The 13,261-nt window shown below is 39.9% G+C and overlaps 1 protein-coding gene across 6 annotated transcripts in view; it reads left to right on the top strand.

Moving 5' to 3' along the window:
• The window catches only part of KCNAB2 (potassium voltage-gated channel subfamily A regulatory beta subunit 2), a 189,977-nt gene that overhangs the window by 87,364 nt on the left and 89,352 nt on the right, over positions 1-13,261 (top strand). For 2 of the 6 annotated variants that reach the window (XM_063436201.1, XM_063436200.1), the window contains exon 2: positions 9,304-9,542. The exons of the other annotated variants lie outside the window; for them this stretch is intronic. In XM_063436201.1, coding sequence (XP_063292271.1) covers positions 9,304-9,542 — 239 coding nt within the window. The remainder of the gene's footprint in view (positions 1-9,303; positions 9,543-13,261) is intronic. 6 annotated transcript variants of the gene reach the window in all.

Below are 13,261 nucleotides of genomic sequence, written 5' to 3'. Positions count from 1 at the left end.
TCTCATGTATTTTATGACCACGAGAGTGCTCAAGAAAACAATAAAATGAGATTTGGACACATGCAGTTTATAGAATATAGAAGTGGATTAGACAAAGTTTATGTTTGGTGTCAGAACTTCTTTAATCCCCTCTTGATCAGGCTTGTTCCTGGCACATCATGGGATGTTAAATTCCTACCAAACGAGAAATAACTGAAAATATTGTCCTTTAAAAACAAACTGAGGAAATTAAGTCTTTCCAAATATGTTTGTTGATTCCCCCATACTTGAGATTTGAGGTTGTGACATTGGAAAAATATATCTGTGCAGTGCTTTTTTTTTTCCCGTTGTTTTTTTTTTTTTTTTTAAAAGGCAAAAAGGACGAACTGCAAAGGAAAATAACATTAAAATGAATTTATTGGCAAACTAATGTTGTCTATCGTACGTTCATTGTTCTCTTGCAGCATGAGAGCAATTAGTTCTGTGTGTATAGTATTAACCCCTTCAGAACTGGCAGCCATATTAACCCCACCTTCCCATTAGAAATGTCAAAAAGTCTATTTTCATTGGATTTGGCATGTTTTATTGGGGCAGGAATTTAAGTGCTGCTTACAGGAAGCATTTTTTATTTTTTTTTATTTTTTTTCCTTCAGATACTTACAGGAACCTTTTGTATCTTAATGGGTATTGATTGGTGGAAGGTGAAGCTGAAACACACTTTTTAAATGGATGTCTCTGTTTTCGTCTTACACCGCAAAATCAGTCAGCAGCATTTCAGAAGCTAATGGATCCCCTTTGAGATGTGTTCAGCAGTTCAGTCCAAAGGAGGTTGTGCTGAATATCAGTCTTCAGATACTGTCTAAACGCATCACTCAGAACAAATGCATCATTATCAGAATATCATTTAATTAAATAGACATTTCTGGCTTTTGAGCTGCATGGTGCCCAAGCTTAATATGCATGCTTAAAATTGTCCAGTTCATAACCATCTGGGCTCTTACATCCAAGTAGGAGAAGGCGACTGACCTGAAAGTGGTCAATTGTCGTATGACTACCTACCACCTGTGTGATATGCTTCCTCTATGGACTTGTACCAGTTGCACTTGAGTAGGATACCCACAAATGGGCATGAGCCTTTAACATTATCACTAGGGAAAAGTATCCTGATTCCAGATTCCTTGCACTTCAACAAAGTTATTCAATGAATGAAAACGTCAATTTGTGAGAGTTCTGTAATGCGTTCCAATTTGTTTTTAATGGTTATTGCATGCACTTACTCAGTGTAACCCGAGACCAATGATTGGTTAGAGAGATTCTTAGCCACTCCCTGGTCCTAAGGAGTAGCAGAGATTATTTGCATGTGTTACGAAAGCTGCAGTGAACATCTATTAGTTTATTTTCAAAGGGTTTTACGAAGAAGAATCCATTATTATTTTTCTTGTGTGTGCGTTTGTTGGTGAGTATCTTGTTTTTTCTGTCTGTTAGCATAGCATTGTATTCCTCTTTTAAATAATCATTTGTATGTTTATTTCTGCTTTCTTCTGTTACAACATTTTACAGCCCAATACACTGACAAAGATTCAAATCAGTTTAACGGACACTCTAAGTACCATATTGTTTATTGTGCCAGGAGGCTAGAGGTGTAGTCCTACCATTTTTTCTCATTGTTTTCAACTGGTTTCCTTTCCTCTAACCCATTCGACACTGACAAAGAGGTCAACTTCAATTTGGCACAGCTGAATCCTGGTAAAATATTTGAATATTTTAAACAAAATTAAATAATGGATAAATAAGTGTTTTCACATTGACAGCAGACAGACTGGGCTTTTGGTGACAAAGCAAATGGACTGCACCTATTGCCTCATTGCTCCATAATCACTACAATATGTAGTGGTTATAGTGCTTGGAGTGTGCAATAAGTATAATGTGTAAGCTATATATTTTCTGGTGATTTTTATTTTTTCTGCACAATTTATAGATTTTTTTTTAAACTAACTTTTATATCAGTAGTTTGTGGATGACTGGTCCTCTTTAAGAAAAAGCTTTCCCCTTTAATTTATTGGTTAATATTACTTTTACAGTCGAGACAATAAACTATGTTGACGCATTTACTGTGTTGATTTGTGCCGTAGCAGCATGGTAGGTAGGGTAGCTAGGGTACAAGTGATGTCATATTCTCAATATGGGCAAAAAGAGAGTCTTAAGAACTCGGACAATAGGCAGAAACTCAGCTTGCCGTTTGATTAGTCCCCACTCATGTCTCATTTTATTTCAGCTGGTAGTAAATTGACCGAAGATGAGGATACTGATGAGTTGAAAGCCTTTTACTTCCTTGTCAGCAACAATCCTTTTGCATGTTGTTTTTTTTTTTTTTGGGGGGGGGGTTCTCCCATTTTCTAAAACCATTGATCAAGATTATTTTTTGTCTCCATAACATCTTTAAAGAGGCAAAACCACTAAGGCACTTAAGCTTGCTTTAATGCTTTATGTATAAAGAGAATGGAAGTGCAGATTCCAATAGAAATTGGCAAGTTTACAAGTTAACTTTGTTACATTCCCCCTCCCTGTTATTTCCTGGTTGTTTTAACTCAGTGGAGCTAAACTCTACTGGCATTAATTGCTCAAAGCACCTGCCTTACAAAGACTTTTCATTGAGTTGCATTGGGAAGAGTGTTATTGGACAGCCACAGGAAGTCTGGGCAGGGTTAGAAGGGAGGGGCTTGTAAAGCAGGGCTTGACAAATTTGCTGTCAATCTAGGAGCCAGCTACAAAAGTTAGAAGCTAGGTTTTTTTTTTCACCAATGACCAAAATGCACTTCTTAAAGGAACTCTATAATCACCAGAACCACCACAGCATAATGTAATGGCTATGGTGTATATAGCCTGTCCTTGAAGACTTTTCAATGTGAATGTTAAATTTCTGCCTAGTAACACCTCTAGTGGCTGTCACTCAGATGGCCACAGGTGTCTCCTATCTGTACAATGTACAGCACCTACATTTAGTGTCTCCACGCTCTGCATGGAGGTGCTAAACGTTCCCCGTAGAGATGTTCTTAATTGATTTAATGCATCTCTATGAAGAGATGCTGATTGGTAATTGATAATCTCAGCTACAGAGGCGAGCCAGTTACGGCGAGACTGGCACCACGCTGGAAAGAAGATGAGTAAAAACATAATTCCCATGGAATCGGAGGTTGCTGGTGAACTAAACATGCACATTCACTGACCGACACCTGGACTGACACACACACTGACAGAGACAGACACACACAGTGACAGACACACACACACACTGACAGAAGCAGACAGACACACGCACTGACATACAGACCCACACATACTGACACAGACATACCAACACACACACTGACAAAGACAGACAGACCCACACATACAAAGTATTATTTATTATTGATATACACTCAAATATATGCACAAAGACAAACATTCATACATTCATACATACAGACATACACGCGACAGAAACACAGAAAAAAAAAATGCATATTTTTAGCCACCCTTCTATTTCCTACCTTTTGGGCTCAGGAGGGTGGCTTCCCTGGGGTCCAGTGGAACTGGGTAGCAGCAGGTGACATCAGGTTAGTGGGGCTGGCTGCAGCTGATGGGAGTAGGCTGCCGCTGTTCCAAACTCCTTCCTTTCTTCTCCTGTCCCTGCAGCCCTGTGCAGCTCTCTGTGCACCAGGAGGAAGTTTTGCGAACTGTAATAACTTCCTCCCAGCTCTGAGGTCACGCAGGGGAAAGGGCGGGTGTGAGACGGGTCGGCTATGCGGCATGGGGCAGAGAGCAGGGTCGGCTACTCGACATTAGGCGAGGAGCAGGGTCGGCTATGAGGCATGGGAGCAGGGAGCAGAGACATTTTCTACCTGGTGTCCTGCCAGATTAGGTTGCCATTCCCCTGCGCGGCCTCTGCACTGGGAGGATGTAATTACGGTTCCTTTCACTTCCTCCCGGTGCACAGAGAGCTGCACGGGGATTGAGACCGGAGGAGGAGGGAACGGCTGACCAATCCCAGGCGCCAGGACAAAATATTTAGTCACCATGGCGACCTGGAACCCGGGATTTGTCGATCCTTGTTGTAAAGTCTTCAGACAAGAGAACTGCAGTTTTTGTAAACTGTTTTCATAACATACCCCAATAGAAAAATGCATATTTAAATGCATGCATGTTTTTATTTGGTGTATGTCTACATAAGTGTTTTTTTGGTTTTTTTATATTTCATTTTTTTAGGGGGGGGAGGGCAGTGGAATGTCCCTTTAAAACAATAGTCTAAGGACCATAATTACTGCAGCTTTCTGTATCCTGCAAAGGTACAAACCACATAACTAGTCCACTGGACCACCAGAGATCAGCGTGCTCCTTCTCCCCATGCAAGGTGGTAGGGGGGAGTATTTTTTTTTTAAATATATAATAATATGGACACTACACACACTCTATACCATCTATCCAACACATGCACTACACATATCCTATACTCACACACACTATACCCCTATAAACACACACATTATACCACCTGCCCCGTCACACTCTATACCCCTATAAACACTCCACACCCCTGTGCATTCTCACACACACGCTACTTGATATTCCCTATAAATTCACATAAATACACCACATAAGAACAGACAACACCCCCTGTACACACACATGCACACTAAACCCTAAATACGCACATTACTGCAACTATAGACCCAGGTGCTCTACAACCCCTATGCATAAACACACTAAAGCTCCTAGAAACACACACAATGCAACCCCTGCAGCCCCTAGATACACACACACATGGTACAGTCCTTTCATACACACACAACACCCCCTAGGCCCACACATCCTACGTTCCCTATAAAAACACACAAATTACAGCCCCTAGCCACAAACAGACCCCTTTACACACACATACACTTGTAACACAAATAAGTATTTTCTACCCACATGCAATCTCACAATCTATCTTCAAACACATATAATGCCACAGGGAGCATACACACAATACACTTTAACAGCCCTTTTCCACTTTTGTTTTCTGGTATTCTAACATTGAGGACAACAGACACAAGTCACTATGCTTACGTTGCACCAAAACACAAAAACAGGACATTTACTCCACCCATACTAACATACTCATTTGTGTGTGTTAGGGGCGGGCATACTTGTCATTGGTGATGACATAACAGCCCCCTTTCTGACCCCACCCTCTTAGTGGGATTTTCTGCCTTTAACTGCCTGGGCTAAAATTTTGTTCCAGTCCAGCCCTGACTAAAACATACACTCTCGGCCAATTAATAAAGCCTACATAGCACCAAAGTTGATGTTGGTAAATTGCAACGGGAACTTCTACTTTAGTGATATCCCAGAAGACCAAACGTACCAGGAGTACCCAAGCCCCAAATATCATGGTTATTCACTAAAGTGAGCATTGTCCAGAATCCCAAGTAAAATAAATGTGAATTTAAACTTTAAGGCCAGACTAGGCACACTGGTAGCATAAATTGGAAAGATAGAGGAAACCGTGCCCAAAATGTACAAAAATGTATACGTACACAGGTCTTTAAAAGTTGTATACACATTTGACCTCAAAGGTAAAAGACCTGTGTACATATAAATTTCTGTACATTGTGGCTGCGGTTACCTCTATATTTCCAATTTTCACTATCCACAAGGTTTGGGAATCCTTGTACTAGTTACAGCCGCCCACATTCATCCTGTGTTGTGCTACAGTGAGTGCCTATTTCTTCCATTTTTCTAAACTGGTAGCATAGTTCACAATTAAATTGTCAACAATTCTCACTTTAGTGAGTAACTCTGTAAGTGTCAAACCATTAGAAAACGGTTTCACTACTTACTGTGGAACAGTGTTATGGGACTCGTGACACCATAACGACTAGAGCAGATTGTAATGGCTACGATGCTTAAAAACACCCTTTAAAAAAAGAATGGACTACAACCACCAGTGTGTAAAACAACATTGTTCGTTCACAGCTGTTCGCTTAGTCGTAATTGTCTGTTTACTATGTTTTTTTTTTTGTCCTCTGTTCCCAAGCTTGAGCTATTTAGTAAATGGACTTTGGAACTTACCTCTTGTCTCTTCATTTCTTGTTTCTTAGAATCAATTAGTTGTTGAATAGTAACTCTGCAACTGAATAGCTCAATCTAGTATTGCTGCACTTTTCCCCTCATTACTAAATGAAGTGTTGCATTAATTAGAGAACAAAATCTGCAAGCAAACATAATGGGAATTTGCAAGACGTGAAGATTCAAGGAAATTAAACACGTTAATATTTTAACAATCAAAGTTGACAGAGCAAATATTTGTTTTTTTAACATACAATTCAGTGCTTGCAAATCAATTGTGATTTTAGGATTTTTTACTTATTTATATTTAAAGGTATGCATTGGTCACTAGAACAACCCAGCTTAATGTAGTTGTTCTGGTATTTGCAGCCTGTCTCTGCAGGCGTTTCAATGTAAACACTGCATTTTCAGAGAAAATGTACATCACTGCCTAGTAACACCTGTAGTGGCAGTCACTCAGACGAACACTAGAGGTGCTTCCTAGTCCAGTAATGCACAGTGTGCAGCAGTGACGTTGAGCATTTCCACACTCTGCATGGAGACACTGCACTCTCTATGAGGAGATGCTGATTGGAGCATCAGTGCATTTTGCCACGCATGTGCAATAGCCTCCTAATACTTTCCTATGGGAAGCATTGGATTGGCTCCGATTGTCACATTTAATAATCTCAGCGCTGGAGAAAAGTGAGTGAAATCATCTTTTCAACTTAAAGGAACACTATAGTGCCAGGGAAACCAACTTATTTTCCTGGCACCATGTAGTCCTTAGGTCCTCCCCACCCTCACGGCCCCCCTCCCGCTGGGCTGAAGGGGTTAAAACCCCTTCAACCACTTACCTTTCTCCAGCGCCAGGCTTCCTCACACATGCATTCAAACCGCCCATAGGAAAGCATTACTCAGTGCTTTTCTATGGACGTCAGCGTCTTATCACTGTGATTTTCACAGTGAGAATCGCGGAAGCGCCTCTAGCGGCTGTCAGTGAGACAGCCACTAGAGGCTGGATTAACCCTCAGTGTAAACATAGCAGTTTGTGTGAAACTGCTATGTTTTCAACTGCAGGGTTTAAACTAGGGTGACCTGGCACCCAGACCACTTGAGCTGAAGTGGTCTGGGTGCCTATAGTGGTCCTTTAAAGAGCGGGGGGCCGTGAGCCTAAATACTGATTATAGTGCCAGGAATACATGTTTTTAACACCGTGATGACACATGACGGAAATATTCTGTCATGATTCCCTTTTATTCCAAAAGTTGTGTCCTTAAGGGGTTAAAGGAACACTATAGTGTCAGGAATACAAATGTTTTCGAACTCATGCTTTACTTTTTCCAAATAATTCACACATTATGTGGGGTGTCCAAAACTAAAGTGTGAGTAATAAATATATATTCACGGCCAGATTTCTTGCTAGGAACCTGTCTAAAAGAGGATCTCCTGTAGAGGGGGCCTGTTTTCCTTACTTGCAATGTTCCTTTCGGAGCTTAGGTTTGTTGGGAGACAAGTACCAGGATGGGAAGATGTAAAGGTGGAAGAACAGTGATGCCAAAATGTCACTTGCCCTACACAAAGGGTCAGGCCCACCTCATCATCCCACATAAAATCTGGAGGCCTGTCTCTGTAGTCCTGTCTGCCTCCTATGCTTCATAGCAGAGTTGCAGGAACAGTCTTAGAGGGTGAAAACCTCAGTACTGTCCCAGCTGCTCCTGTGTCTGTGTGTGAGGTTGGACATACAGAGACATTTTCAGTTTTGTGCCGAGGGCTAGTTAAACCCCTGGCACATGTGACTTATGCAGTCCAGGACTTTGTGCCAGCCCAACTGCAAGGGGAAGCCAACATCTCCCTCCTACTTTAATTTGATACCTCCCTGTTACATAAATGATCTTTATTTTTGTGTTGTGTTTTTTTTATATTTTTATATATTCCCTTGTTTTCTCCCTCGCTTTGCCCTGGGTTGGATTCCAAGAAAGAAAATGTTGTTTTTTTTTTTTACTTTTTGCTGCTTTTATTGCTTCATTTAGGGGCATACCTAATGAATCGTGCACAATAGAGCATTAAAAATAAGCACTATCCTGAGAATAGAATCACCTGTACCTCATTCATGAGGCCTGTGTTAGGCTGGACCAGTCATCCATGGGTTGCTGTATTTCTATAAAGAGGGGGTTTGCCTGGCATTTCAGTTCTGAACTTTCTCTGTGGTTAGGACCAATCTGATATGCTAATGGAGTAAACCAAGCACATAGGTTCAACGTCTCATTAGTGGGAACTAGCAATATCGGATGCTGTTGAGATTTTGTCCATTGCCACTGTGTCTCCTGCACTTTTACCTTTGGCTTGCCAGCTGCCATGGACTGTTTCCCCTGATGGTCAGGAAGCCAGACTTCTGATCTTCTGCTGCCGTAATGGTTAAGCTGAATGTGGATGGCGGTAGTGGAAGCTCAAGAACTGGTTTTCTATAAATGAACCTGTTGTGCATTAGGAAATTGCTCTTTTAATAATTAAAACACCTTTAACAGTGGAGTACCCACACAGAACATTTAAATAATGGCAAAGGACGAATTTGAATACACAAGAACGTGCCCTCATTCATTCATTGTATGAGTTGTCATCCATGTCTACCATAACATGAATTTTCTGTAATAGTAATTTTTTGGGGGGTTTAATTTGTAACTTGAAAAAAACAAAACAATATTTTAAAGTGTTTTTAAATACTATATCAGTTCTTTAACACCTTGTTTTGAAATAGAATGCATTTAGTAACACTATTTGCCTATTCTGCATGTACAGAAACTAGCTCCTGAAAAGCATATATATATATATATATATATATATATATATATATATCTTTTTAAGACTTTTGTTATGCATGGGTAGTTTCATCCCTTTTTGATTTGCTTCTTAAGTGACTGTAGTTTACTATGTTGTCAGTGTTGAAACCTATCAAGTTCTTCTTGTATTGTTCTCTCTAAGTTCTTCAGTCTGGATTCATTTACCAGTTGAGATCCGATGACCAATGACATGCATGTGTACATGTCTCTTTGGTGTCTCGGACAAAGGAGTATATAAAGGTCTGTTAATTAGCAGAGTTGATGGTTTGTATCAGCACTTCATTTTGTTAGCCCTTGTCTTGTCAGCTTCAAAATGTTTGTTGCCCAGAGAGCAACATGCAATAACTATAGAGTCTCACCCGGTAGGAGATCCCACCCGCCTTCTAAATCTCTGCATCTGGAAAATCCACAGATTCCCAGACCTGACAGCAAAATGCTGTCCATGTCATACAGTGGGAGCTTGAAAAGTGTGCTAAGTAGATATCATTCCGATTGGGGAATAAACCAAGTCCACCAGGTCGATGTGGTGGAATTGCAGCGTCTTCGGGAAGTTAGAGTGGCGGCACATGCCAAGAATATGGAGGAATTTCTCAGAATGCATGGACTATCATTGGACGAATGCACTGCCCGTAAGACTGGCATGAAATATAGGTAAGAACTGCTTCATGCAACCTTTATCTGAAGTATTGAAAAGATGTGTACAGTGTTTTTGTCTAGCTACGTATGTCCAAGCTACTTTTGAATACTCTGTTAATTGTCCATGATCCTTTTACCATTACAACTTTTAGAAGAAAAGTTACCATTTTGCATGCAAACTTTGTGATTTAAGAAACTGAATGGTGGTGTTTTACCTCTATTTATAGAAATGGCATTGCATTTATACAGGAGGGCTATGTCCTTTTTGTACTTGTACACAGAGACTTTTCAAATCCTAAGTATACTCTTTGGATATAAAAGACCAAAGTACAGAAACTTTAGATGCATTTACTAAAACGTTTTTAATGACTAAAAAGTAAAAATATGCCGAACGATGTTTCATTGTAGAAAAAGACTTATAGACAATTGTGATCAAATCAAGCTACCTCTGTGTCTGTGTGCTTCTATTCAGTGCAAACAGCCCCCTCCAAAGACTCATAAAGAGTAATACTGGGTCCTATATGCCAGACCTACATTATTTTATTTTGATTTCTGGTTTTAGTAAATAAAATACAGACCTGATGAGATTAGTATACCCTATGTGTGATTCGTCCCAAAGTTCGATTTTTCATACTCAGGTGATGATGTAGCTTTTGATTTTTTGTAAACGACTTCAACAATGTTTCTTTAGGATTTCTGTACCTGTAAAAAACAGCATTACAACATCATTCCCAATCTCGGTTTCTTCGATAGATTTAGTTCATTATTTAAAACTACACACCCATTATATTGATATAGACGTAGGCAGAGGAATGTGATTGGTTGTGTTTGTTCCCGCAAGGGGCATAATCACAGACTGGCCTAGGTACTTCCAGATACAGGTTATAAAGCACTAAAAATAATTTATAGGAACATAAACATTCACCTTAAAACCACCAAAATGTCTGTAGAATCTGCATGTTGTGTGTATAATAAACATATCTTTTAGTGTGTTATTTTATCCAAAAGGAAAATAACTTGTTTGTTCATGCAAATTCCACAGATTTATGACTTTTTATATACTCAATACATTTATTATCTATATATAACAAGTTAGAGCTTGGGAAAATCCATCTTGGGCACATAAATTCCAATAATTCATATTCCCGCAATTCTTCCAGAATGCCCTGCTAGTTATGCAAATGAGCACATACAGACACAATGTTTCAGATTTCATCCTATATCTCTAATGGCACCATTTTTGCATTGGAGCACTGTTTTAGAGATCTGTGGAAACATGATTTCTTGGAACTGCCCAAAACTAATTTTTCCGAAGGTCTGATTTGTTTTAAGTAATGCAAAGTAAAAACAAAACAAAAAACAAACCGTAATTCACAGAGATTACAATGCTTTGTAAAACATCTACTCCTAACACCTCTCAACCGCTTTAGGAGCCTATTCTTATGTTGTCCGATTTAAGAAGTTCCCAGCAGAACAGCCCGTGTTTAATTTAGAATATGTGCTATTAGCTTGACAAATGATCTCAGCATGGACATGCAAAGTGAAGATGGCAAGAAAATTAGGTTCTCTTTTCCATTGGCTTTCTTTCTGTTCGGATCATTGAACTTGCACAGTTTGAGAGTACATATTTAATACAAAAAAAAAAATGTCTGTGGTTAATCCGGTATATAAAAAAAATACAAATTCATGATATGTGTTTACGAATGAAAAAATCCGCTCCTGGGGTTCTGCAAAACCATAAACCATTTGACTTTATTTATTATCTGTCCTGAATATACTTATCTTTTTCACCACTCCATCTCAATTTTTAATAATTAGAATGAGAGAAGTCTGTATCCAAGTCGAAATTGTCAAAAATAAGTAAGCATTATAAGGCAGTCAATATGTACCCAGAGACTCAAATGTTGTAGAACACACAGGGTCAGTACAACATTCCAACAGACATGATGGTTGCCTAGTATGATAAAGAAAAAGTAATTTGGAAACCCAAACTGGGAAGCAACTTGTTGTGTGTCCTGGGGCGACCAAATTAGGGGTTAACCCTTACAAAATTGTATAAACAGAAAAGCAGACCTGGTGGGTCAGAGAGAGTAGGGCGCCCCCTTGTGAATATTCATACATATATACAGGGAATAAAACGTAACTTTTAATAGTTGCTGCAAAGAAATGCTTGAAGTGAGGACCCAAAAAGAACCCAAAACAAAACAAAATAATAATAAATAAACAAAAAAGGGAACAAAAAACGGCCAAATAACAAAAAGAGAACAAAGAATAAAAAATGAAAAGTCGGGAGGATATCAATAAATGTGAGAACGTGCTGGATGGGGATAAAGTAATAACCTAAGGGTTACTATTCGAATAAATCCCCCCAACATCTATATGTCTCACAAGTACACTGTAACCTCTCTGTTAAATCGTGCTATTAACCCTCCGTGTAATACCCACTGACAGTATCCAACACGGAATCTGATGGGGTAAAGACAGTGGCAAACTGTAATTTGCCCATGAAAAAGGGGACTTAGCAACAAAAGAGTAACATGAGAAGTGAGTGTATCATACAGTAGAGACCTATTCTGGATGGTAATAATGTATCTAGAGACGATACAGCTGTAAGAGCACTGCCTCAGGGGGTACGGGAACGAGTTCAGCGTGAAGAGAGCAACCACTAATTGTCAAACAGCGCTAGAAGACACTACCTAACAGCCGTGCAGTGGTGTCTTTTAAAATTTCTCAGTACACATCAAACGTCCCCTCATCACCACCCCTCTTATATAGAAACGATACAACTGTAGGAATATGGCTTCAAAGGAGTACGGGAACAAAACTCGGTGTGAATAGAGCACTCAATAACTGGCATACAGTGCTACAAAGGACCAAATATAGACCAGCCGTCCTGCTAGGTCTTTGGAATTGTGAACACCAATTGCTCAGTACACAACCTCTGTCCCCTTGTCGCCACCCCTCTTAATAAAGAAACCCTTGTATCTATAATGAGGACCTGCTCAAACTTGCTAAGCTTACTAGCTAATCATCCATACGAACAGACTCGTAACATATCATCCCTAACTGCCTGCCTGACACGTGTTTCGGCGCCACTACAAGCGCCTTCTTCTGAGGCTAAACGAAAAATGAGCAACGGGAGCCCCTTAAGTATCCCTAGAGACTAAGCCCCAGCTGTGGGCGTGTATCACATTTTCGCGCCCAGACTGGCCGGGATCGAACCAGTAACGCCCCTTGATGACGTGTCGAAAACTGAACGGGTTATGCTAATGAGATGCGCAACACCCGGTTAACCCCTTCAGTGCCAATGTGATAGCTTAGCTGCACTTGTGTGAGTGTGATCCTTGAATGTGAAGAATCCGCTTGAATGTACACAAGAGAGACTACTCCCAGGGAACAGTACCTGTATTAACAGGCAACCAAATTCTGTCAGTGTGAAAGCAAGGACCCGCAAGGATGCGGGTATTGAAAGACTAAGATGAGCCTCCAGTTAAACAGGTCCTCTGTTATGAGGGGACTGCTTTAGATGCCTAAAGTTGCCAGTAGTGGGTTCCAATCCCAGCTGAGACACAGGAGGGTTAGTCCGACACAAATAAGGGGGTACTAGTTCAAAGTGGAGTGTTAACATATATACAGGGTTAGGAGGAGCCCCCGTTGTAAAAAGCTAAATGGAACAAAAACAAATATATATATAAAAATAAGATAAAATAAAATAAATAATATAATATATTATA

This window comes from Pelobates fuscus, chromosome 11, assembly GCF_036172605.1.
Source record: "Pelobates fuscus isolate aPelFus1 chromosome 11, aPelFus1.pri, whole genome shotgun sequence".
NCBI classification, from domain to species: domain Eukaryota; kingdom Metazoa; phylum Chordata; class Amphibia; order Anura; family Pelobatidae; genus Pelobates; species Pelobates fuscus.
This window is presented reverse-complemented; position numbering and strand designations above follow the sequence as displayed.